Source organism: Urocampus carinirostris, chromosome 18 (genome assembly GCF_059441175.1).
Source record: "Urocampus carinirostris isolate Australia breed hairy pipefish chromosome 18, RoL_Ucar_1.0, whole genome shotgun sequence".
Classification (NCBI taxonomy): Eukaryota; Metazoa; Chordata; class Actinopteri; order Syngnathiformes; family Syngnathidae; genus Urocampus; species Urocampus carinirostris.
In genome coordinates, this window is record NC_142366.1 from 14,471,008 (window position 1) to 14,498,179 (window position 27,172).

Here is a 27,172-nt window from a genome sequence, read left to right on the forward strand (position 1 = left end):
AATAAAAATAATGTGATGAGATAAGACTGAATGAGTTTTCATTTTTTTATGTAATATCATAGGTGGTCTATTGGTTAGGATTCAGCACTCTCGCTGCTGTGACCAGGGTTCAATTCCCTTAGCATTCAACGTTTCACAACTGTAAAACCTGGTATATAACACGCGATCGAACTTTTGAGTTCGTCTTTATCAGGGGATGGTGTGAAAATTGTAGTTTGCAATAATGACATTTTGTGAATTTGTTTGTCTTGCTGTCGGTCACCCCTCTTGAGGGATATGACCAGGATAGATAGATAGATGGCTTGCAATAATCTGTGGTCTGTGCAGCCCTTTGAGACGTCTTGTGATTAAGGGCTATAGAAATAAACGTGACTTGACTTAAGTTAATAAATGAATGTGCGTTATACACAAATCAATATGCTAAGTCATTTGAGACCCTCTGCAGTTTTGTTGTTATTGTTGGGTGTTTTGATCTTACGCGGGCCTGTCCAGTGTAGTCCTCGTCGAGGATGGGGAGCGGCATCTGCTGGGTGGCGCCCCTCAGCAGGCGGGACGAGTGCAGGAACCTCTGGAGGCTGAGCAGCCTACGAACTCTTCTCTCGGGCGCTGAACCTGCCGCCGATTCCGACTCGCTGCCCAGGCGAGCTGCGCGCACATAAAAAAATCATGTAGACACACGTGAGGTTGAACAATAAGACCAGGGGGTTGGGAACATATGGCTTGCAAGCCAGGTATGGCTCCTTTTTAGGATATGCCAATCCTCTATCGTTGCATTTTTAGTACACGCAAAGCTAAAGAGACACAGTAGACACATTGTTCAGTCCAGAATATATAGGGCATACTTCAAACTACAGTTTACAGTCACAGTGTTACAACAACAGACCCCGTTTTGGCTGTATGTCTTTGTAGAATCCTGTATATTGAGACACTTTATGATGGAAACCCACAAAACAAACTGTGAACACCTGAACATGCCAGCCAAACACCCAGAGCAATTTAATGCAGTAAGTGATTTTGGTGGGCGGATTTCTTGAACAATTTTAGTTATTAGCTACAGTTTGTTTTTGTTGATGTTGACTATGTTTTGTGTATTGCTGCCCAACCAACATCCGTTGCAGCCTGGTTCTCCTGGAAGGGGGATTACAGCATGTGTGACCTCTTATCAAGATTTTTTACTTTCATCATGCTGAGGTTTTCGAGTTTCTCCCTACCCGCATCCAGATTTCAGATGAGGGGATTTTATAATTATGACTTGTTCAGTCCTTTGAGACTTTTGAATAATGTCTGGCTATTCAAATAAATGTGACTTGACGACTGTTCTGCATTTTTTGAAGCGCCAGCTCTTCACATGACTTCCGCACCGGGCCCGGTGCTGACGAAGCCGCCCACCTTTAAGCCTCTCTGTCTGGACTCGCTCAGCAGACCTGCTTTGTCAGTGCTCTCGCTCTCTCACACACAGCGAACACTCACACAAAAGCCGCACGACTGAATAAACCGTCGACTGCAAGCTGGAAACACAGTAGCGTGAAGCACACGAACACAAAAATGAGTCTGTGTTGTGATGTCATTGAAAAAGGGATAATAAAGGAAGGGAGGGCACACGTGCGTACACACGAGCTAACATGAGCACAAGATTTGGGGTTTATGCAAGCTAGCGCACAAAGTAACGGCAACGGCGACCAATCGTACTCACTGTGAAGGTTTCGGAAGTCGATGCAAAGATAGGGATGGGAGCTTCGGCGTTCCGGTTCAAATCCAACCTGACTTCTTACTCTCACATCTCCTGGAAGAAATTTGCACTTATTCCCTCAAGGCTCATGCAATTGAGGAATAAAAAGTGTGAGTTTTTATTAATGATTTTTTTAATGCTAAAGATGTAATGATGAGATACATTGTTGGAGTTTTCACTGATACATTTTTAGTGTTCACTTTAATATGAACTATACGATGTTCTAGGCAGGCAAAACTATCTTTTTTTTATATAAAAATCAAAATAAATGTTCTCATGATTTAATAAGAAATTTGCAACGGAGTACTTATTATTTTTGATTATTGTTCTTTCACGTTTAATAAAAATACAAATTCTGATATTTTAGGACATGTGTCTACTTTCTGGACAGGGTTTTATTGAATTAAAGCCATGTTTCAAACACAAAGAGATGTGGTTTAATTTTAGGTTTAAGATTAAAAACAATTTAGCATTAGCGACTAGTGGCTGTGTCCAGAAAGCAGGCATTAGCAAAAAATAAATTCTTCAAACCATAACTACTAATTAGTTATGGTTTGAAGAATTACTTTGCGACTAATATCTACATTTCTGATTATTGTCCTTTCAGCTTTTTAGCCGAAAAAATAAATCTGATATTTAAGGAAACATATTTTCATTTTGAACACGGTTAAATAAAAAAAAACATTAAAAATAAAATTTTTAAAATCAAAATATGGATGGTTAAATTCAAAGACACAAGCGGATAGCTGTTGTATACACAAAGCTAGTAGTTAATGTTCACGACACTTTTTGCAACTAATTTCTACACTTCTGATTATTGTCCTTTCATGTTTTGCTACAAGAAGAAATCTGATTTTTTAGGAAATGTTTCCACTTTTGAAATTACGCAATTTTACATGGTTAGTCACAAAAGTCATTAGCATTAACTTTTAGCGGCCATGTTCACAAAGCTAGCATTAGCCGTTAAGCTTCGTGGCATTAGCTGCTAAATGACTTCGCATTAACTTCTTAAGTGATGCTTACGGCGAAAGTGAAGCTAGCCAATAAAGTGATGTAATATTGTACTATGTACTACAACTTGGCATTATTAAGAGCTAAGAAAAGATGTTTAGGTTTAAACAACTTCAAACCGTAAAAAAATTGGGAAAACTTAATGCAAAAAAGTTAGGTGAAAAACAATAAGCATCCGTTTTCTTAGAAACAACGCACAAATATGACGGGCTTAAAATGACTTGTCTTATTATTTCATCAAATTTAAACAATTATTAAATCTACGAATGGACATGTACTGATGATGCAAAGTATCGGTGCAGAAACCAGCTTTTTTTATGTACAGTATCGGTACTTGCGACTTCAGCAAATACCACTCGTTGCCATTTTCAAACTAGAAATTGGCGTAATAATAAATTGTCGTTATTTAACTACAATATTAAAGAATTTTTTTTATATCTCAGAGAATATCAGCCATTTTTTGCAAGTTTTATTAACATTGTGGCGCTTAAGTGTTGAAAATGTCCTGCATGTGCAAACCACCCACACAAACACATAAGAAGAAAGATGGACAAGGAGCTGGGCATGCAATGTCATCACAACACAGATCCTTTAAAGGTGATCCTCAGCCTTCCTTCCGTGTCTCATTGCAATTTACACGTATTGCTTGTTTAACTCATTTACTGCCGCTGAAGGCTATAGCCGTCAGCCATCGCTTTTACTGGACTGTGAATGAATTAAAAGGGGTAGACAGTGTTTCCAGCATGTGTGTTTATATATTCGGACTCACACCGACACAAACATACACAGAGCGATACACATTTTTCCAAAAACCAACAAAAGACATACCTTAAAGTTTGTAATAATTCACCACATGAGGTCACTTGAGATAAGAATGAAGCTGAATTCAAAGAAGATGCACTATAGAAGGCCAAAGGATACCACCTTGCAAAATTTGTTGGCATAATTACATATTTTCCTGTGTGAGCAATGATGAATTTCCGCAAGCGAGCTACAGCAAAGGACCGGGCGAGCTGGATACACCCTGAGCGGCTGAAAAGTGCGACTAGTTGGGGTTGGTCAGAGCTGGTGTAAGTGGCTGACTTTAGCAGCTAGCGGGTGATACCAAAGAGGCCAGTAAAATATTGCTAGAGGCATCCAGAAATTGTCAAACCTAGCTGGGGAAGGCAAGTGACATTGTAGCTTGTGCTTATACAAGTGGCTAGAGAAGGAAACTGTCATAACCAAAGAAGCCCAACTCGGAAAGGTGAGTGACACTCAGGAACAAATTAAGCTTTAGTTAAAGTGAATACTTCATCCTGCGACCATCAGAGCACAAAAACAGAACATTTAGATTTAGGTGGGCACTCCTTTGGGAAAAGCCTGATTCCCTCTGCCATTACCTTCTTAAATATCACGCCCCACTGACTCATTTAACCAGTGCTCTCCCACTGTCCCACTGTCATGTATGCCTCTCATTCTGTTGTTTGTGTGTGCGTGTGGGTGTGTGTTTGTTGTCTGATTTTATGTAAGGTCTGTTGTTTTCCCCTGGTACAGTCTGTGGAAGTGAATTTCCCTTAGGGGACCATCTAATTCAATCTAATCTGATAACAATAGTGGCAAGTGGCGAGCCAGTTCTTACAGCTTAAGATGAGTGGCAAGAAAAGGAAACAGTGGGAAAAAAAGTCAAAGATGATAAGCAGAGGAAGGCAAGTGGCACGAAAGGACAGAGCAAGCTTTATTTACATGAGAAGCTAGAGAAGGAATACATGGAAAAAAATTTGAAAAGTGCCTGACTCACAGGACTTGGCGACCATCAGATACAGGGCATTGCTGTGGAAGTTAAGGGCTAAAAGCAGCAACCGGACAAGCGAGCATCCCCAAATGGTCATTTGAGGCTTCCATAGTTTTAAGATGGCCACCAAAAGTGAGCTATTTCAAGGGGCATCTCAGGTTTTGTTGTAAATGCTTATGAGATTGTAGATGTGTTTTTGCTTATTATTTCAATCAAAGGCGTTTTATTTAGATCAGCAGTCCCCAACCTTTTCTGCACCACGGGCCGGTCTAATGTTTGGCAATTTTCTCGCAGCCCAGCCCAATAATAACATTATTGAAAGTTACAAAAGCAATGACAATAATAGCAAGCTTAAATCTACTGTGGAATCACTAGACCAATAGGGAAGACATAGGAAAAGGCATTAGGTTTTATCTCATTACCATACTATCTTTTCAGAGTACTGTCCTAAAAAAATAGAATAAAATTAAAAAAAAAAAAACACGACAAATGAAAAAAACTATTTGGGGTATCTGATGATGAATCAGACTTTCAAGGACATTTAAAATATGCATTGTGAAATGTATTTTCGTATTGTGTTTATAGTTAAGATGTCAATAAATTATATTAATCATGGTGCCACGTATTTAGCAATCTGGTGCCAGGAATAAAAAATAGTGTGATGATGAGAAAATCTAAAACCTCTTCCCATGTCATCTACATCCATTGTGATTTAAAGGTTAAATTTTGCCATTCTCACTGCTGCGATCTGGGTTTGATTCCCGTTGCATCAAATCCTGTGCAAATATGGTCAGCAATATTCTATGATTGATCAATCATTGCTCAATTATGGTCATATCCACTACTACCGTAAATATAATGCGAACCTGTTAAGTATTCTACACCAGGTTGCGATATAATGCACACTGCAGCTTTAAGGAAAATAAACGCCATTGATGTTTGGTCCTCCAAAGATGAACGAGTCAAAGATTTTTACAAGACAACTTACACCAACAAATGGCAGCTATTTTACTTAGCGGCTTGCAAGTGGTCATTTTCTCAATTTCCTTCCGGGTTCCCTACCACATTAAAACCACAAACGCGTCAACCCAGCAAGCTGGCGCCCCCCGCAAGCAAACTGTCCGATTTCGCTACCAAGGAAAGGGAAGAAACGCATTTCTAATCGGTCGCCTTGCACATGAGCACCATAAATCACAACGGTTCATCCGGCCTGCGGCGAGCGATTCATGCGTGCGAGAATCGGTCCGCATGTGCTCGGGCCGGGCACGTGCGTGCACTTGGCGCCATCATTAGCACGCCTTTGGAAAGTCACGGGGTCCGCCTTGTCTCCCCCCCTCCGTGCGCACAGCTGCAGTGCATTAATGGTGGGATGTAGGTCATGTCATTCCCAGTGATGGCGGGATGACACGGAGAGTGCGGTGAATAGAAGGCGTCCACAAAGGGCAGATGACGTAGAGGGGGGATTGAAAAGAAATGAAGAAAAAGAGCAGCTAAAACGCCTTTTCTCAGAGAAAACAACGCCGCATTCCCTCTAAAATGATGCCGTCCACTTATTCGGATAATCGCTTCTCTCACTTTGACCTCTGTTGCTAACCAAAACAGCAGGTCATTTAAGCAGTTTCTTATTGATCTGCAATAGCCGACTTCCTTTTCCATGTCAGCACTTAGTTTCTCGTTACAGAAGACCATCAGAATAAAGCAGGGGTCGAGAACCTATGGCATTGAGCACATATAGCTCGGTGATAAAACGCAAATTGCGCAAATTCCTCCATAACGTTCCAATTCTGGTAAGTTTTAGTGCGTGCATGGCCTAAGCTACTCTATTACCGTATTTTCCGCACTATAAGGCGCACCTAAAAGTCTTAATTTTTTTCAAAAGCTGACCATGCGCCTTATAACACAGTGCGCCTTATATATGGCTCAATATTAAATTCGCAAGGTCTCGCAACTTACTCAACAGCCGCCGACTAGATTCTCCCCCGAGCGCGAAGTCGTCCGCGGTGTATGCTGGGATTTATATACCGGCGTTTCATTGGCTAACCAATGTGTCAATTATCATTTGAATCGATCACTATTGGCTGAAGTTATTCGGAGCCTCGGATTGGCTAGATGCCCAAAACAAGCCCTCCAATCGGCCGAGTTTAACAATGGTGTAGCAAGTCCGCGGTGTATGCTGGGATTTATATACCGGCGTTTCATTGGCTAACCAATGTGTCAATCATCATTTGAATCGATCACTATTGGCTGAAGTTATTCGGAGCCAAAACAAACCCTCCAATCGGCCGAGTTTAACAATGGCGTAGCAAGTCCGCAGTGTATGCTGGGATTTATATACCGGCGTTTCATTGGCTAACCAATGTGTCAATCATCATTTGAATCGATCACTATTGGCTGAAGTTATTCGGAGCCTCGGATTGGCTAGATGCCCAAAACAAACCCTCCAATCGGCCGAGTTTAACAATGGCGTAGCAAGTCCGCGGTGTATGCTGGGATTTATATACCGGCGTTTCATTGGCTAACCAATGTGTCAATCATCATTTGAATCGATCACTACTGGCTGAAGTTATTCGGAGCCTCGGATTGGATAGATGGCCAAACCAAACCCTGCAATTGGCCGAAAAAGATGTGTCAATCATCAGTTAAATCGATCGCTATTGGCTGAAATTATTCAGAGCCTCCAATAGGCTAGATGACCAAAACAAATCTTGCAATTGGCCGAGTTTAGCAATGGCGTAGCAAGCTTAGCAAGCTTGCTAAAGTACACCATAGAGAAACATGTTTTATCAGTCTGTATTTGCAAATAATTTACTCTCCTGGATTTACCTCACTAACGGTTGTAAGAAGACCATGATTGCGTATCATTATTGAACGTGAGAACTTAGGTGAGTTATGCGGCTTTATGTTTTCCCGGTATCTTGTTTTAGAACGATCTTGATGTTGCTGTGTTGAGTTGAGTGAATTAAACTCAATTCCAAGTGTTTATTGTCATATGCACAGTAAAGTTGCGAGTGAAAAAGAAAATAGAAACATAGAAATGTTTGGCATTTCTTGAATCCCAAGACTTGAACCTTCCGAATGATATTTGAAATGACGCATTTAAGTGACATCGTACGGACACCGCATTCGCACGTGTCTACGACACGTATTTGCTTCTTTGCAAGCTTTGGGAATGTTAAGGGGGTCATCAGTTGGACTGAATCATCGGACTGTTTTGTCCACGTTCCCATTGTAGCGCCTTATAATCCGGTGCGCCTTATCTATGGAAGATATAGGACCAAAAACTATTTTTTGGGGGTGCGCCCTATAACCCGGTGCGCCCTATAGTGCGGAAAATACGGTAATAATCATTGTTCAATTGAGTATACAAAGGGCACAGTTTTACCTGGAGTTTAAAGTTAAGGGGTCACACCAACAGTCCCCTTTTATACCAGTTGGCCAAATCAGGTATGATGGATAAGCTCATTTAGCATTTCATTCAGGAACACGACATACAGTAGATAAGAAATGAATCAGTTTTTAGATTGGGATCCCAAAGTGGAATTGTCATATAGTGGGTTTGGTGGCGAAATCGGGCGAGGACATTTTTTTTTTGTTTTTTGTTGCCGGCCATTTTGGGCTTTGGCTTCCCCCCTGTTTGAGGTGGTTTTCACTCCGCAGCGGAGTTTTGAGCTGTGGAGCAGGGGGAAGCTAAGCTAATTAGCTTAACAAATTACAAACTAGCCGACACGCGCAGGGACAACTTGCGAAGAGCTCGAGCGGATGTGATTCTGGGGCCGAAAAAAATAATGCCTTTGACGAGACGAAGGATATTTAAAAAAAAAAAAAAGTCACTGGACTTTCTAGTAAGCAAAATAAATGACATTAAATACAAACAAAATATGATACTTGATCTGTTGACAGAGGTGAAAGAGCTGAGGGAAATACATCAATAAACTTTTTGTTTGTAGTTATTTGTGAAATAGTTAGAAAATTACTCTGCTCGCACCTTGTTGTGAAAAGGAGGCAGGTCAAAATGAGCCTCAATGATCTTTAGTAACTGTAGGAGGGCTACAAGTTTAAAGTGGTAGATTTGTTGAAATGGGCCAAAGGCTCTGCCATGATTATTTTTTTCATAAATGTTATCAAATCATCTAACGTCACACAGAGAAATAAAATGTCCTGAACATTTGGCTTCTGTCTGGAGAGCGTGTTTGGCAGTTTTGCTGAATTTTATCTTAACATTTATATATATATATATATTTATATATATATATACATATAGCTATTATGGCTTTTTGGGTCAAAAAAGTTCCCGGCCTATGAGATAAAGGAACACCGCCTTACGACAGTTTCACTTAACAATGTGGGATCTCTTGTTTTTTTCGGCCCCTCTTTACAGCATTATCCCCACTATATAACATCAATGACAAACAAATTTGCTTGCCCAAAAAAAGTATAAATTCAAACTTTGCGGCTTTTGTGCGTATGTACAGTTATTGGTCACCGTCATACAAAATGCTGGCCATTGCATCAGGAAAATGCCGAAATGCTATTGCTACCTTCCATGATGCCTTTCCAAGGCTTGCAGTGAGGCTAATATGGGGAAACGAAAGAAACTGAGCTTGTGATTATCAACACGAAGAAGTCACACAGATCCAACCATTGCTAGGTTGCATGACCGTAACCAGTCAACAATCAGGACTATTATCAAAAATAAGGAGACAATTAAAGCACTGACATTTCCTAAGGACTAACAGTCCTCAAGAGTGGAAGTTCTAAAATCAGTGATGCAAAACCATAGAAAACATGGAAACAAAGCTTGCGAACACATAGAAATACCAGGAAGGCACTGGCGTCACTACCTCAAACATTTTCCAATGCTAAATAAAATGTAATTTTTCCTGTAAATGTATTTTTATTTATAATGTTATTTAATCCTAAGCATGTGTATTACACATAAGTAGCATTTACATTGTGCCATTTCATTACGTAAATGTTTTTATCTGGGGTAACGAGTGTTTGGAGCTGATAACCACAGATTCAATGCCTGCTATGAGTCAATTTCACTTTGTGATCCCTCACAACAGAGTAATGATGTATCCTCAGTTCCACTGTACTTATATTTCAAGGCTCTTCTTTTTATAAAATGTTGATATAAAAAAAAAAAAAAAACGCATCACAAATATCGATAACGCTCAATTCAAATGTCAAGCTTGGTTGCCATGACAAGAATGACCACTAAATTTCATGTCAATATATACAATTCATTTTAACGATGGCCTGGCAAACTGCAAGGGATAAATCAATTAGTTTTTGTTTTTTTATGTCCGGTCACTTCAAGGAAAAACAATGTTAATTATAATCTGGAACAAACACCAAGTGAGACTTCTGAAAATAAAAAAAACTACAGGATTGTAATTCTCTTATTTCAGAGGTCCCCAGAATACGGCTCGCCTCCACATTTGGTTCAGCCACCTGACCAATGCCACCAAACATTTTAACGCAATTTTTCCGGGTAGTAACGAGATTAAAACTTTTCCTAGTGGACTGGAGGGTGAGCCTGATCCCTTAACCACTAGGATTGTAGGGGCACATCCTGTGGTGTGTCTTGGGCAAGTACAAACTGTTGGTGTCTATCCCTCTCCAGGTCAACAAATGTTTCCACCCGGTTCCGAACCGGGGACCTTTCGCGTATTAGCCGAATGTGCTAACCACTGCATTACCTGTAATTAAGATGACAAATGAAAAGGCATTTTCTTTTGTTCCATTATCATACTAAGTTTAAGCACGGTACAATGAAATTGTCACTTATAATGCTTGGAATAGAATAGAAGATAATTTATTGTCATTGTATCATGTGAAATGCACAACAAAGTTAACATTCATCTCTGGTACCTTGACTAAAATTGTGTGATAATGAGATCAAGTTTATTGCCTTTTTGCATGTTGAACTAATACACATAATGCACTTTTCTTTTAAAATTGAAAATCACATTTAAATTGCAATACTGGTCTTAAAAGTGGCAATTGTTTTTTTCCCCCAAACTGTGCAGCCCTACCATAGAGTGTTTTTCGATTATATTTCATTTCAGAAATAGTGTTATTATCTATATTCTGACTTCCAGAAGGGTTATTCTTTTGTGTCTTACTGGAAAACAATATGTTTTTCCATTTAGCACTCCTGTAACCATCACAATTTTACTGTTGCGAAATTTTCTGGGCCCCTAATCAAAGAAGAAAAAAGTCATGTGGCCCTCACAGTAAAAAGCTTGGGGATCTTTGCCTTATTTAAACAATTGTTAAATTAGTGTAATTACTAACTCCAAAAACACCATACAGACTTGGCATCTTTGCTCAAGCTCCACTCTCTCCTCCAATCCGTTTATGTTTAAGTCAAGTAATGTTTATTTTTATTGCCCTTAATCACAAGATGTATCGAAACGCTGCACAAACCACAGACTATTACACACTAATCTATCATTACACCATCCCCTGATCGTTCTGTCCACTTGATAATCTTACACAGCTGTTTAGCACGGCCAAACAGACTTCTTGCCTGTTTGACCCACTTCCGGGCATGCTGATTTAAACAGGGTTCCTAAAGCTTAAGGCAAGTTAAATTCAAGACGTTTTTTTTACAGTTCAGATGTTAAAAAAGAACCTCATCCAGTCCATTAAGGGAGGAGGGCGCTTTGTGAGCAAGGAGGAAACACTTACCTAGCATGCGGATGTAGAGGGCCGTCTGGTCCGAGCTGTCGTAGGAGATGGCCCCGCGTCTCTGCACAAAACACACATGGACGAGGGTTATAAACTCACACTTTGTAAGCTTGAGAGAGCAATAACCTAGGAAAGCGCCGCCAGGTTGCGACACTCCGATTTCCATTGATCGTGTGTGTACACAAACACTGATAACGGCATCGCAACCCCGAATCATTTTGCCGATACCAGTTATCAGTGAGCCCGAACGTGAGGTGAGTGCACACAAAAACACACAACAGGGTTTTCCTAACGTTCAGAATGAGCAAAATAAAAAAATAATACATTTGAGGGATATGACATTTGTTCAACTTTGTAAGTTTATAAAAAAAAGATAAGACCAAAAGAATAATAGTTATAAAACCAATTCAAAGGACAGCATGCATTATTTGACCATTATATGTCACTGTAATGAATAGTGCAACCAAAAATGAGAGCTCACAACACAAGGAAGACTACAAATTACTCCATCCATTCATCCATTATCTGCACTGCTTATCGTCACTAGGGTCGCGGGGGTGCTGGAGCCCATCTCAGCTATCTTCGGGCAGTGGGCAGGGGACACCCTGAACTGATAGCCAGCAAGTCGCAGGGCACACAGAGATGTCTTAAGCCAACTCTTTAGCTTTTACAACAAATTAATTTTGGCTCCAAATATCGGTTATGGCCCCCTTATACTAATAATCAGTATCGGCCTTGAAAAACCAATATAGGTCTATCCTTTTTAAGACCCTTCTTCTGAGAAAATGTTCAATATAAAGTAATTACCACTTTCAATCCTTATTTCCCTGAGGTCATTAAACATTATCTCACAAAATTATAAAAACATATGGATGAAATATACAGAGACCCCTATGTTACGACGGGTAATGGGGACCAGAACCCCCCCGCAAAAACTGAAAATCTACAAAGTAGTCTCGCACCATCATAAAACCCCACAAGGGTTAAACTGATCTTGAGATGACGTCCTTACCGACGAAGAGTATATGACTGAAGCATAATTACAAACACCGTATATATCTACAAATAAAAATACAGCACACAGAATTGCAGCAAATTAATGCTCTTTATTGTCATTACACAAAAGTACAAAGAAATTATCCTTTCAGTGAAAGAAAGCAATTTAGAGAGCAGTTGGATTGCTACTCGCAAGCAGCGTGGCTCCTCGGATTGAGCCAGGTCTCTGCAATAATTGAAGTCGATTGAATTGATGAATTTATTTTATATGGAACAAGCCACTCAAAGCAAGCCGTTTTTTTTAGGCTGGACTCATTGACCTGTGTGAACGACTCGCTGTTTGACTGACAGCATAGACTAGCCTATCACAGTACCGCACACAGACAGTAATCCCCACCCAACACACACACATACAACCTGCCCCTCATGACAGCATTTGCTGTGTGCTGTCTGCTCAGAACACAATGCACGACTCCTTGATATCAAAGACAATTTAATTCACAATTCGCGAAAGAGTGAACCATCTATAACCGAGGCGGGAAGTATTAAAGGGTCTCTGTATGTAGATTTTATGAAGAAAACATGTACTATTTCTAGAGGTGGACCGATTATCAGCCAGGCCGATTATCAGCCAGGCCGATTATCGGCGGCGATATTCAGGAAGATGACGGATATCGGTATCGGCTATTTTATTAATTTAATTGGCCGATTAAATATATTTAAAACTGGGTAAGAGGAGCAGGCGATAGCTTTGCATTGAAGGAGTCATCAGCCAGCTCTCACTTGCACCTCCCCTCTTCCTTGTTTCAGAGATCTATTAAAGGTTTTATTTGAATCCATAACAAATACTCTGTTTCTTTTTGCATGATTAAAATTTTCTCATGCCAATTTTGAATCTTTTGCAGCAAATGAATATAAGCTCCAAATATCGTTTATCAACCGCCTCTTAGTACCAATAATCGGTATCAGCCCTGAAAAATCCCTGTTTCCTCACAATTCGCATGTTTAAAAACTAGGGATTGCCCTTAGCAACCTCCCTGGTGTCACAGCTGAAAGAAAAGGCGCTCCTTTTTGGGTCAGGGTGGCCGCGCTCCCTCGTCAAAAGGACACGGCGCCCGACATGGATGTGGCGCTAAGTGGCACGAGCGGCACGGCTTGGCGTTGCTCAGCAGGGTACCAGCTGAGTCACAGGCGGTCTTGTAGAAGATGCGAACGAGCAAGTTTGTGTTTGCTCTGTCAACATAAACCTGCTGTGGGGATGGGGAGGGAGCACTCACACGTCTGTGCACTCAACACGTCCTGGACACCTTCCAGGGCAGCACTCCGCCTCGGGGCTCCCCCGAGGCTAGAGTTTCCCCTTCCGCAAAAATACCGCCTTTTTGGCTAATGACCGAGTTGGAGGATCAGGTTTTTTTCTGCTATTTGGACAACTGGGGCAATAGTGCTGTGATGGTCTCAAACAAAGTCGGGAACAAATCGCGAGCTAGGTATAGCACTTTCTATGAGTACATCTGGCTCAGAGATATAATGTAAGATAATCCTCTCCATATCACTTTAATGTATTCAAACCCAGCCTGAGCCCAACCAGTTAACGTGATTTGCAGGACCGAGCCCATGTTACTTTTTGAACAGAACTTCATCACGGGAAATTTGTCAATCAAAAGGGGAGGGCTAACTACCATACTGGGAATAATTTTACAAGTGTTTATTTGTAAATTGAAATAATGTGGCAAAACAAACAAACCACAAGAAGCAATGTCGAACGAAGGAGAAATGTTTTGGGCGGATTTCCACAGACTCATATTTGTTTATTAAAAGTCATTTAGGGGTTAAAGTACCGTATGTTATTAAAACACTTTCTGTGTAACGTCTTAGTAAATATATCATGTTTCAATGTGGGCACTTATAGTCAGGTGCGGCTTATGTATGTAAAGAATGTTTATCCTTTAAAAATGGTATTGGGTGCTACTTATAATCAGGAGCGCTCTATAGTCTGGAATTCACGGTAAATCTCTGCGTGTATGTCTTATTAGAAAATCATGAACTCCAAGGTACTGGCTCGAGAGTAACGGTATATACAGAAAATCAAATCAATCTATCATTTTATTCCTACTGGCCCGTCCGCTCTGCCAATTTCTTTTTTACTCATTGCAGTGCTCTGATCAAAGCATTTGCGCTCCCGGACCTAAAAACTAATCATTTAAAGTTTAGTATAAATTATAAAAAGAATAAAGGTCTCCAATTAAAAGAGAAAAAAACATCTGCTCTTAATGCTGCAACAAAAGAGGCCAGAAAGGGGAACTGAAAGAACTAGAAAAAGGAAACACTGTTGAGCCACAAACATTGCTGCAATAAAACTCAACACATACAAAATATTTTGAGCAAAGATTGATATTTACGTATGTTCCAAAAACAACATAAAACGGGTGACAATTTTATAGGTTAGCACTTATATTTCCTGTAGTACAAAAACAGCGATAGGGCCAGACAAGTTGGATTTTTGTATCCATAAAAATTCAATGAGCTCAGGACATCTACATTTTGTCATCGTTTAACTTTCCTTACCAACTTTACTCTTACACTTATTACCTCATGTATTGCAACATACGAAATTACCGAAATACTTTTGCTCGCACAAACCGACTGGCCAGCCCTAGGTCATACCCCTGGGTCCATACAAAGCTAATATTTCACCAGCAAGCAAACACTTCAACACTGGGTTGGGTCATCTGCAAAAAAAAAAAACTATTTTAGTGTCAACAGGCCGTTGTGTTGACACACCGCACTGGCCCTCGACGTGAACCGTATAGATTGTGTCCAAGTATGCACTGACAACACAACATGTTTGATTTTTCTCTTTTTTTTTAGAGAGAGAGTTAGGTGTTAATCCACAATACTGTATTATACAGTAAATCAAGCTATGCACACCGGACAGAAATTATTCTGTGTTTTGACGTCCCATGGTGCTTTGCAGTGTGTATTTTCAAAGGCAGGTATGCAAAACAACATGCATCCATGCACTGTTTGGACAAGGCGGTTTTGTGATCATACTGAAATCGAGGTAACACAAAGGTGTGGTTCCATTGACGTATTATCAGCGATGTCATCAAAAAGTGAAGGAACTAAAAATGATAAACCAAATAGCTGGGTAAACATATATCCTTTTACTACAGGTGAATGCTATAATAATACAACAGACAACTACCGAACAACGTTTCTGTTCTCGGTGGAACGGGAAAAGCGAAAGATAGGATAAACTATTCTATTGAGACTGCATGACGCTCGCGTGCGTTTCGCTTATTTTGACGTCAATACCGTTTGCCCTACAGCCTCTGGCGTGGAACGAGGCGGGATTAAAATTTCTCCCCATCTGCCGGGCCAATGACCTCCTTTCACTTGAAGTGGGAGTGGGTAGGAGTGAAACGTGGGGGAGGGGATCGGATGGAAAAAAAATAGATAATTCGCCGGACTACACTGGAATGAGGTCATTATAAATATCGCTGCGTTGATCAATTTGGTGACGAAATTTCAAAAACGCGAGAGAGCCGTTTGATATGTTAGAACCTGGTTAGACTTCTTTTGGTCAAATCTGTTGAATCTGTTAGTCCCTAAATCTTACGTCAAGCTTCCCTTTGGCATGCCAGAACGTCATTAGACATTTTTGGTTTAAAACAGTTCATACGCCCTTTTCATGGCCAAATTCAAGAACTATTGAAGGACCTTAAAGAGTAATTTTCTAATTTCTCCAGGACCATTAAAAGAAGAAATCCAATGTGAATCAATTTATAGCCCTGTTGTTTGAGGTCACTGAGTGCTACCTGTCGGAGAAAGATCCGGATTTTGTTATGAATCCCAAGCCAAATGCAAAACCAGCAGCATTCGTTCACTGTATGAGGCATCGAAAATGAAACTGAGTTTTCTGTGCCCCATTTCATTAGTGTGCGTGGCGGTCTTTGTTTGGTCTATGTTGTATCAATTTTTTCTTGTTCTTTTCTTACCGACAGCCATCGATGACCTCAAATTGTATGGAAAGAAACATCAATTCTTCTTAAAATTAACTTATTTGTGAATTGAGGCCAGTCTGCGTCATTTTTTAGCAGACTTTTTTAATTTATTTTTTTCATTTAATGCGTGGTCTATCGAGTCAGGCTGCTGAGAAACAACAATTGACAACGATTTTAAGGATTTACAAGCACTTCACCCCAAATTCAAGCACTTTTCAAACCTTGAAAACAAAAAAAGCTTACAGCATTATCAAGAATTGCAAGCATTCATACGAATCTGTTTAACCCTGGAGAACCCACCGGTCAGAATTTTCCAAGGAAGAAAAGGGTTCTTGATATCTCCAGGGTGAAAAGGAAATTCCCAGTAACAAAGCCGATTTGTGCACTCTGTTCTTTTTGTTGTTTAACCAAAAATGGTTGATCTGTAAGTGTATTGCAACATTTCTGCTAAAGTTCAGTGAAAATACCAAAGTTGCAGTCCATTCGTCGGCCAATTAGGCAAGGGATTGTTCCCAGTAAAAAGGATTGTCTAAACATCTTATTCGATGTGCGTTTGTAGAACACCTGGCGTTGTAAACAGATGGCCCAAGTGCACAGCAGTCTTGAGAACACAGTAATCTCCCCCTCGATCGTTTGCAGCGCACTTCTAACATAATAAGCATGCCCATTGTCCCCTATACCATTCCAAGAAAACCTCATTTAAACACGGCTGTTTCTTATCTGTTTTCTCCTGCCTGGGGTAGCGGTACTCGGATTTCTGAGGTCATGGATGTAGGGAGAGGGCGTGTTAAACGGGATCACATGATGATGTTACCCGGAGCTTTTTGTTTAGCGAATAAATAACTCCTTTGATTTAACTAAGTGGGTAGTATGGCCAAGACAGAAAATAAAATGACCTTATTGCACTGGAGTGTTTTTGATATTTGTCTCTCGTGAATTCATGAAGGAGAAAGGAAAAACAAAACTAAATTACTACCAGATCTGCCAGGCATGCTTAACTCGATCTTCCAGTCAATCGGAAGCAGATAATGATCAAATTTGATGTGACCGGAAGCTATGAGGTACACAGAGTGGTGAGCAAGTTGTTTGTATGTACACCTCATTCTGGAATTAGGGGTTTCAAAGACAGACAAGCGACGAGATGAACTGAATAGACATTACTGCATTTACATTTTTACATTAAATAAAGGATGGTTGCATTCCTATCAGACAACAAAATCAGCAAAAGACCGTCCATTTCTGCGTCCTGTCCATACACAGGATTTGCTTGTGTGTGAATAGCCAGAAGGATATAATTTAACTGTATAAGGATGGACTCAACTGTGGCATTTTAACAGTGGGTGCAGAAAATAACCTCCTTACTACAAGTCCCTCAGTGTTAAGCGGCATCAAAATACCCCGGATGAGGGAAACTACACATGCGTAGTAATGCGTAAAAATATTAATTGTGTCACGCAAGGGGTCGGTAACCTATGGCTTGAGCCACATATGCCTCCTTTCATAGGTATATTTGCCTCGGATATCAAAATCAAACTCAGATAAATATGATCTATAGTATTACAATTCTATTAAGTGCCGAGTCGAGTCTGGTGTGCAAATAGCTGACGTAGAGTAACAGAAAGGATGATGCGGTCCAGTATATGAGGAGCATACTCACCACCACCGTTTAAAATCAAGGCGTCACATCAACAGAACCCATTTTGGCTATATGTCGCTAAAGAATCCTTTATATGGAAGCTCAAACAATTTGGGTTCACTATTAATACGTTTTATGATGAAAACCTACAAAAGTAAAAGTAAACACCCAGAAACCTTACCCAAGCACACAGGGCAATTTGACTGAGGTGAGATGTAGCGGTGGGCAGAGCTATGCACACAATGCCGTCTACACTAAAGGTAAATACGCCTATATCCTAGTTTTCAGTATTTGGGATATTTTTACAAAGAAGTCTGCTTGCTCCTTGTTTTGAAACCATTACTTGTGAATAGAATGAAGGTAAATTGAGCCTCAATGATATTAAGTAACTGTGGGAGGGAGACACGTTTGAATTGGTGTATTTGATGATATGGGGCACAGGTTCTGGCATTATTCTTAATTCACTAATGTTATCAAATCATCTAACGTCAAACAGTGGGATAAAATGCGCTGAATAATTAGATTTTGTCTTAAGAGCGGGTTTTGCGCTTTTGCTGAAATTTGTCTTAAAATGTATGGTATGGCTCTCTCAATAAGAAAAATCCCAATATTTTGCAATTATGGCTCTTTGGGTCAAAAAGGTTCCCAACTCCTGGTTTACGCTATGATAAATCTAATAGATATGGTTACTAGTTCACTGAAATTCAGTGTTACTCTTTATGAAAAGGATTAATTGCAAACATTGAGAGGATACCATATTCCAAAAATCAAGGGCAGGGAGTTGCATGCAAAAGCACAAAGTTCTTTTGGCAGTGACGGGTATCAGAAACTGGCCAGATTAAAACGTGCCAAAAGCAGAACCGCTTTGTGGCCTTTACAAATAAACTTTCTGTCATCACAACATAGCAAAACAATGACTACCGATGCCCTTTCAGTGCCAGTCGACAGTCACGCTGCTGGTTTCGCAGAATTCTCACACACTCTCTCACGGAGCACAGGTGCTTCTTGCAGTCATTCGACAGGGAAACGAGACGGTGCATAATCCGTTGACGGATACTGAGAACAGCAATGTCATTGAAGTGGGTTTCATAAGCGGGGAGCTTACGAGTGCTCGCCGCACATTCCAGTAACTCGGTGCTAAACCTCAAATGAGGGTCGTTTCGGACCACGCCGGCGTGTGTGCAAGTGTTGCACCCAAAAAAAAATCTTCGCCTGGAATCCACTTGTTGCAAAAGTGTTTTACGAGCTCGACTCGCTCAGTTCTTGAGAGACCGCTGGAGCTGAATTGGTCCCCGTGCTTGAGATAAGCAGCAACCGACCCTTTCCCGTATGGTGTCATAAACTGCTCTTTTATGTGGCTTTCTTACTGGCAGTCTATGAAGGCTACCCACGGTTAAATCAAGTGGCAGGATGCAGAGCTGTTTGCTCTGCCAAGGAATTTCATTCTTTTTTTTTTTTATTTATTATCCTCAGGCTTTAATTGCTTCCCTGGATCAACTTTGTCACAGCCTGCCAACTATTTGGGGGTTAAATACACTCAAAAAGGTAAATAAAAATGACTGTGTCAGTCAAATTGGTGTTAGTACGCGGAGGGGCCTACTCATGGCCGACAGCGCCCGACACAACGGCACAAAAACAGAACGGTCATGTGATAAGAGAGGGGCCCCTCGCCAAGGGAAAGACAACAAGAATGAAGGCCAGTGTCTTTGCATTTCAAATGAAGACAGGATGTGAGGACTAACTCCTGTTTGTTTACCAAATACTGCACGTTCCTGCTTGGTAACAAACAGTGGGACAAATGTTCGCAGTCGGCAACATGGGGGTTAAAAAAAAAAAAAAAAAAGCTTTGAGGACGCTTGTGAAACACTTGGCTGCTTCAGCATTCTTACCACATCCTGAACAGACGTCAATGCGCACGGCCTTATCGCTGCAGTTAAAATCAACAAAGTATCCTTCTCCACTCCCCCACGCAGTGACAGCTTATCATATAAACGCACAGAAACGTCCATAGTGTGGCTGCACAGCGAACTGCGCTATCTGTGGCTCTTACGCACAAGCTTATCCCCGCAGTGTGTCTAAAAAATCTCTGACGAGAATGACCAGAGGCCAGCCCAGCTATGATAATGATGGCGGAGATGGCGACGATATCCAGAGGGCGGTTTTGGCAGTCTAAACGACTAACCTTCTTTATCTCCCTAAAGCCACGTGACCTCCATGTCATCGTTATCATCTTGTCGATCTTTCTATCTGGCTGTGTCTTTAGTCAACGGCGCTACACAGCACCGTTCACAGCTAACAGAGAGAAAAGCACTAATGATCCATTTCTAACAGTGGCTCTTCCCAAGGAACACATGTGAATCAGAAATTTGTAGACTGTTTAAATAACAAACCCAATTCCAATTAAGTTGGGACGTAACAAACATTCCGATGCTTTTTGGGTCAAGATTTTATTAGTCTACTTTTTTGTTACTGATTAGCGCAAAGGCCTAAGACTTTGATACGCATTTCTAAACTTACAAGTCATAATGTTAATACTATGTCATTACTAAGTTATTACAGTACTCTTATTTTAAAAGTTATAATTATATGCTCTGTCAACCACTAAATCAAATACCTTGTATTAAGGCACTGGGTGATTTTCAAATACACATAATAAGTAAATTTAAACCACAAAAAAAAAGTTTGAAAGAATGATCGTGTATTTAAAAAACACTGTTCATTTCATCCATCCATCCATTATCTGCATCGCTTAACCTCAGTAGGGTCGCGGGGGTGCTGGAGCCCAACCTGATCATTTAAATTATTTCGAATTCCAGTTAGGAGTCTTATTTCCTAGAAAATCGCAATGACCCATAACTTGCACGCTATTTTCAGAACAGCGGGCTAATTCAGGTGTTCTTCACGGGATACCTGGTGCCCTTTTCTATCAATAAACAAGTACATTTTAAATATTCTAAGTGGGAGGATCCCAATACGACTTTACAAATTCCGACACAATACAGATAATTCAGCCCAGAGTTTTACCCTATGCCAATATTTAATACCTGCAGGAATTATACATGATGTGTGTGTTTTAAAATCTAAGGTAATTTTTGGACGATTATAGTTCCTGCCTTGAGTCGGTTCTAGTTAACATTGCCAATCGTGGGGTGGTTTCGACAAGAGAGGTAACTAGGGAGCTAAACACTTTTAACCACTGGAATGGATTGTTTGTATTCAAGACTTTGAATGAAATCAGATTGATAACATTTTATTGATCTGGTATCATTATTGGATTGGGACTCCTTTATAATAAATATTGAGCACTCCTTCACCTAACTTTTCTGGACCGAAAGATTGTTTTCACTACCCCTTAGTCACACCAATAACTAAAGGCTACTACCGTAAATTCCGGACTATAAGCCGCTACTTTTTTCCCCAAACGTTCAACTCTGCAGCTTATTCAGTGATGCGGCCAATTTATGTAATCTTTCTAACAGCCGCCAGCGGCGCTCGAGTACAAAAGGTAAGATTTAGACCGCTGGAATACATAAGCCGAGGAAGACTGCAACTTCTTAGCTTGTGCACAAATTAAATTAGCGTAGAAGTATCCTCACCATGCAAATTGCAAAAAGAAAGGCACATGACGCAGCTTTCAAGCTAAATGCAATCGAGCAGTCCGATAAAGAAGGAAACAGGGCTACTGCACGTAAACTTTACTTTGAGAGCGTGTTGCTAGTGTGTTTTTGGATAAGGGAGCGCAGGGACGACGTCTGTACGAGGAAGTCTCTTTCCCATATTGGGGAAGACAACTTTGGTGACGTCAGTCATAAGGAGGAAGATGAGGACAGCTTACCGTGATTACTGCAAGAACGGAATATTTTTTTGACAGGGACAATTCCTGTGTTGCGAGCGTGTTGCTAGTAGCGTTTTGCTACCCTTCACAGGCACAGTTTGGGATGAAAGTTATAATATTATTATTAAAGCTTTGAAAACTCTCTCGGTGTACCGTCTTTCTTTGTAAATATGTAACGTATTTTCCGCACTATAAGGCGCACCTAAAAGTCTTAATTTTTTTCAAAAGCTGATCATGCGCCTTATAATACAGTGCGCCTTATATATGGCTCAATATAAAAATTCGCAAGGTCTCCCAACTTACGCAACAGCCGCCGACTCGATTTTCCCTCGAACGTGGAGTAGTCCGCGGTGTATGCTGGGATTTATATACCGGCGTTTCATTGGCTAACCAATGTGTCAATCATCATTTGAATCAATCGCTATTGGCTAAAGTTATTCGGAGCCTCGGATTGGCTAGAGGGCCAAAACAAACCCTGCAATTGGCCGAAAAAGATGTGTCAATCATCCGTTAAATCGATCGCTATTGGCTGAAGTTATTCGGAGCCTTGGATACGCTAGAGGGCCAAAACAAACCCTGCAATTGGCCGAAAAAGATGTGTCAATCATCCGTTAAATCGATCGCTATTGGCTGAAGTTATTCTGAGCCTCGGATACGCTAGAGGGCCAAAACAAACCCTGCAATTGGCCGAAAAAGATGTGTCAATCATCCGTTACATCGATCGCTATTGGCTGAAGTTATTCGGAGCCTCGGATACGCTACAGGGCCAAAACAAACCCTGCAATTGGCCGAAAAAGATGTGTCAATCATCCGTTACATCGACCGCTATTGGCTGAAGTTATTCGGAGCCTTGGATACGCTAGAGGACCAAAACAAACCCTGCAATTGGCCGAAAAAGATGACTGAATAGCACGCTTGCTAAACAACGCCATATAGAAACATGTTTCATTAGTCTGTATCTGTAGATATTTTACTCTCCTGGATTTACTACACTCACGGTTGTAAGAAGACCATGATTGCGTATCATTATTGAACGTGAGAACTTAGGTGAGTTATGCGGCTTTATATTTTACCGGTATCTTGTTTTAGAACGATCTTGATGTTGCTGTGATGAGTTGAGTGAATTAAACTCAATTCCAAGTGTTTATTGTCATATGCACAGTAAAGTTGCGAGCGAAAAAGAAAATAGAAACTAAGGAATGGTTGCCATTTCTTGAATTCCAAGACTTTAACCTTCCGAATGATATTTAAAATGACGCATTTAAGTGACATCGTACGGACACCGCATCCGCACGTGTCTACGACACGTATTTGCTTCTTTGCAAGCTTTGGGAATGTTAAGGGGGTAATCAGTTGGACTGAATCATCTGACTGTTATGTCGACGTTCCCATTGTAGCGCCTTATAATCCGGTGCGCCTTATCTATGGAAGATATAGGACCAAAAACTATTTTTTGGGGGTGCGCCCTATAACCGGGTGCGCCCTATAGTGCGGAAAATACGGTATATATATATGTATAATATGTATTTGCAACTGTATATTTTTGTAATGTATTTATTTGTATTTATTTGAGACACTTATTCTGATGTTTTTCACGGGCGAATAAGAAAGAAGGGGCTGAGCAAACGTGGGCTGACGGTAAGTGGAGTAAAGGTGAGACGTGTTTGTTGTCGCGGCGGACAATAGTGGATATATATTTTTCCCACCCTTACCTTTGGAAATATACACTTTTTCCTTGGATTACTTTCAACGGGTACCCGGACTCTGCAGGTCTGCATCAAACCTCAACTACCGGTATCATTTTCCGTTCAATTTGCCGGCTGTGATATTCGGACTGTGTCGGTTATGGGTTAACCTTTTTTTTTTTATGTGGGCGCATGCGGCTAATATACAGGTGCGGCTTGCGTATGTACAAAATCGGTTTTCCTCCCGAAATGTGGTGGGTGCGGCTTATAATCAGGTGCGCTCTATAGTCCGGAATTTACGGTAGTTACGTCAATATCGTAGCTAAATTTCTTTATAAAACATACATTTACTTTGGCAAATATGGCATGTCGTGTTTGGCTAAGTGGTTGTGAAAAATGGCGCAACCACAAAACTGCGTTTCTGCTTTTGTGTACCGTATAATGTCAGCACACGTAGTAAAAAACTCAGGTCAGGTCTGCGTGGGATGAGCGTTCCGTGTTGTAGTGCGGGCGAGCTCGAACTCAACTGCTCCACTTGGCATACTAAAACAGGACTTGTGTTTTCTGGCAGCCGAACTATGAAAAAGAAGTCGCAGGGCGGTGAGTTTGCGGCCACACGGAACCACGAGGATACGAAGTCAGTCAAATGATCCGCTCAAATCTTTGGTGTTTTGTGGGAAACGCGTGATGATTTCCCAAAAATCTTTTGATCCCTGCCATCTCGGAAAACAACCAGCAAAACTTGAGTTTATCTCTTGTCTCACCCTAAAAGAGTCGAGACTTTGAGCAGTAATGGATCAACGAAGCCTTTTGTCAGGCTGTGCAAAGCCACCGCCTCCTTCCGCCGCATTTTTCCTCACAAGCATTCCCACAGAGCGACATATTTACCCGAAACTCGCTCGAGTCTTTAACCTGCCTTGGCCCCGTATTTACAAGAGGGATTGTCATCATCAGCGGAGGCAAGCAGAAGAAGAAGGAGAGCGAGTAGGAAACAGAAAGTTGGTGTTTGAGCGGAACAAACTATTTCAAAAGGGAGGCTGAAGAAAATTGCTTGGGCCATCTGCGAGTCTGGCGGAAGGCCAAACCAAAACCCACAGTGCCAAGGCACATGGCTGTTGCACCAAGCCATTCCGGCCATGTTTACACAAACAAAACAAAACAAAAAAACCCTGTAGGACTGCATGTGTAAACACAAAGAGACCACAAAAGTACATACACACCTCTTGCAATTGTAAATATGAGGTGAGAAGTAAGATTTCTAGATCTGGACCGGTTTTGCGGCAAAGGTCGATTGCTGAGTATTTTTGTTTGACTCAACCAAGTACCGCTGATTTTTGTAGTGGTAATGCTTGATCTGGGTTGGGTACTTTAGGACTTAAAATGGATACACAACTGAACAAATGTGCCAAATTAACAGCCTCCCATGCTTATTTTCAAGGAATTTAAATTTTTGGGGCCCCTCGTTACGGCATTTTCCCCACCATACGACATCGGCAACCAATTATTCAAAACTGTAACTTTTCAGTGTTAGTTCAATTGACTCGGTCTCTTTGAAAGGTAAGACTCTGGAATTTTGTCCCAAAATAAAATAATCACTGCAAGTACTGGTAACATTGTGTAATCCAGGTTGGAACCCACAGAATCGAAGGTTTTTATTCTTGCCTGATTTTTCTTGTTATTTTTTTTTGCAATCACATGCCTGCAAAAGAGTGCAGCATGGGTATCTTAGCTTGACAACAGCTAGGACAATAGCATAAAGCTCTACCTGGTCCCAGGTCAAATTTGATCACAAACTGAAAAGCCAAATATTGTATTTTACACGTTTCTCTAAAGAAATGTCATGGCAGTTCCAAAAGTGGCCATTTAGAGACCACCAGTTAACAGCTCTAAAAAAACTGAAACTGTGGGTTTTTTTTTTACTTTGGCCTATATTTAGACATTGTGAAGAATGGTAAATGTTTGACTTCTCTTTTCAGAAGTCAATCACGCATAGAAATAGATACTTAGTTGCATTAGGCACTTTTCATATTCGTAATTTGTATACATTTCGGAATTTAATAGGCTAACCAATATGTTAATCGAAATTTGAGTTGGCCACTACGGGCTGAAGATTTTTTAAGCCAAGGTGGGTCATGTCCGTTTTCTCAATACAGGCCTTCATAGGCTTTTGGTCAAGAGTGGTATCAATCGAAAGGTCAGAAGCTAACAGCCATATTGGAAATAATCTGTTTACTTTTAAAAAGGGATTTATGGGGCTAAACAAACGGATTACAACAAGGATGGTCAAACATACAGTAATGCTTTTAGACTGATTTTTTTCCATCCGCCGGGTTTATCGTGTGTTTTGGAGTAAATATTTTACATGGTTGGATTCTATGGACTGTCGTGAATGTAACGAGACCGTGTTTATGAGTGGAATACTACGGCATTATTTTGTGAGTTATACCGGGTTTCTTCTTTCAGGCTGATCGTCATATTTCAGTTTTGTGTACATTTCAAAATGTAATCTCTTTTTCCAAGAGTTTAGGCTTTCCAATGATATGTGGAATGACGTATTTCAGTGAGTGCTGACACCGTGAAGACACGTCTTTGCTTCTCTACAGACGGCCCGCCAGCGGAATGCTAAGGGGTTAATGTATCCCTGGGGTCTACTGCATTACTATTATACTAAATGTTCATGTTATTTTAGGATCCTAGACCCTACTGAATGGTGCCTTACAAGGCAATAGCGAATTTTCTCGAAGTGCCACAGCTGAGTTCAGGTCAGTCTAAAGATTACGGTAATAAAGTAAACCAAAACCACCTAGTGGAAATGAGACATTACCTTACTCCAATACTACTGATGAATATGACAGGCCTAGCCAATTGCTCCAAACCACCAAGAGGCCCAAAAACAGTGGGGTCCATTGATAGCCTGGACTATAGACTTTGAGGTAGCTTCAAAGCAGAAACACATGGGTGCGTATGTAGGGCAGGGTCGCGCACAAAGCGCTAATAGCGGGCTTGGGTGCAGGGAGTTACTCCAGGGGTCACGCACTGACTTCATGCTTCATAAATATGTCCAAGGGCGAAACGCACCACTAGCAAGAGTCGTGTCTTGAGTAAGCAAAGGGAAGTGAGCTCAGCTGTGAAAAAGAAAACCACTAAAAGAACTGTAAACAGTGGCCTGTAACGAGTACTACTCTAGAATCTAAAATATTTATGGACTGCATCATTTAGGAGCAGTGAACACAACCTTGACGCAAAGGCCGCAACCTTTAGAGGTTAAAAAAAACAATTTTGGATTGAACATGGCGATAAAGTTGGGAAGACTACTTCCAAGAAATGAAAAAGCTAGAAAGAATGTCGAAACAAGAGTTCCTTTGATCAACCTAAAAAGTGCGTGACTGATAGTGAACAGTAAATCTGGCTTTTTGGTTTTATACTTGAACAAGTCCTAATGCCAGAGCTCCAAACAGAAGAATAAGCAGTAGACTATTATTAGGTTACATGGATAAATCTGTACTTCAAAACACTGCAACGCCACATTGCGAGCGATTTATATATTTAAACCAATCAGAAAACTGCTTTATGTTTCCTGACAGAAGCATTGAATTACATTATTCATGGATGGATACACCTGTGGCATTTTAACCTTGGGGGCAGAAAAAAAGCATAAATGTCCAGGAAAAATCAACTTATACACATAAGGGTTTTTACAGAGTAGGCCGAACTTTGCATGTACTATTTATCTTTGCACTACCGGTCCAATGGTGCTTTGTGGCAAAAAATATTTCATACGGAATAATTGCACACACACACACACA

At 40.7% G+C, this 27,172-nt stretch overlaps 1 protein-coding gene across 3 annotated transcripts in view; it reads right to left on the reverse strand.

The window, feature by feature from the left end:
• The window catches only part of pde7a (phosphodiesterase 7A), a 44,968-nt gene that overhangs the window by 14,198 nt on the left and 3,598 nt on the right, over nucleotides 1-27,172 (reverse strand). Inside the window, exons 2-4 of one of the 3 annotated variants that reach the window (XM_088322484.1) lie at nucleotides 11,211-11,271; nucleotides 1,694-1,780; nucleotides 479-645 (exon numbers count right to left, since the gene is read on the reverse strand). In XM_088322484.1, the coding sequence (XP_088178610.1) occupies nucleotides 479-645; nucleotides 1,694-1,780; nucleotides 11,211-11,271 (315 nt within the window). Of the gene's footprint in view, nucleotides 1-478; nucleotides 646-1,693; nucleotides 1,784-11,210; nucleotides 11,272-27,172 lie in introns of all 3 variants that reach the window. The other 2 variants (XM_088322483.1, XM_088322485.1) reach the window with 2 other exon arrangements.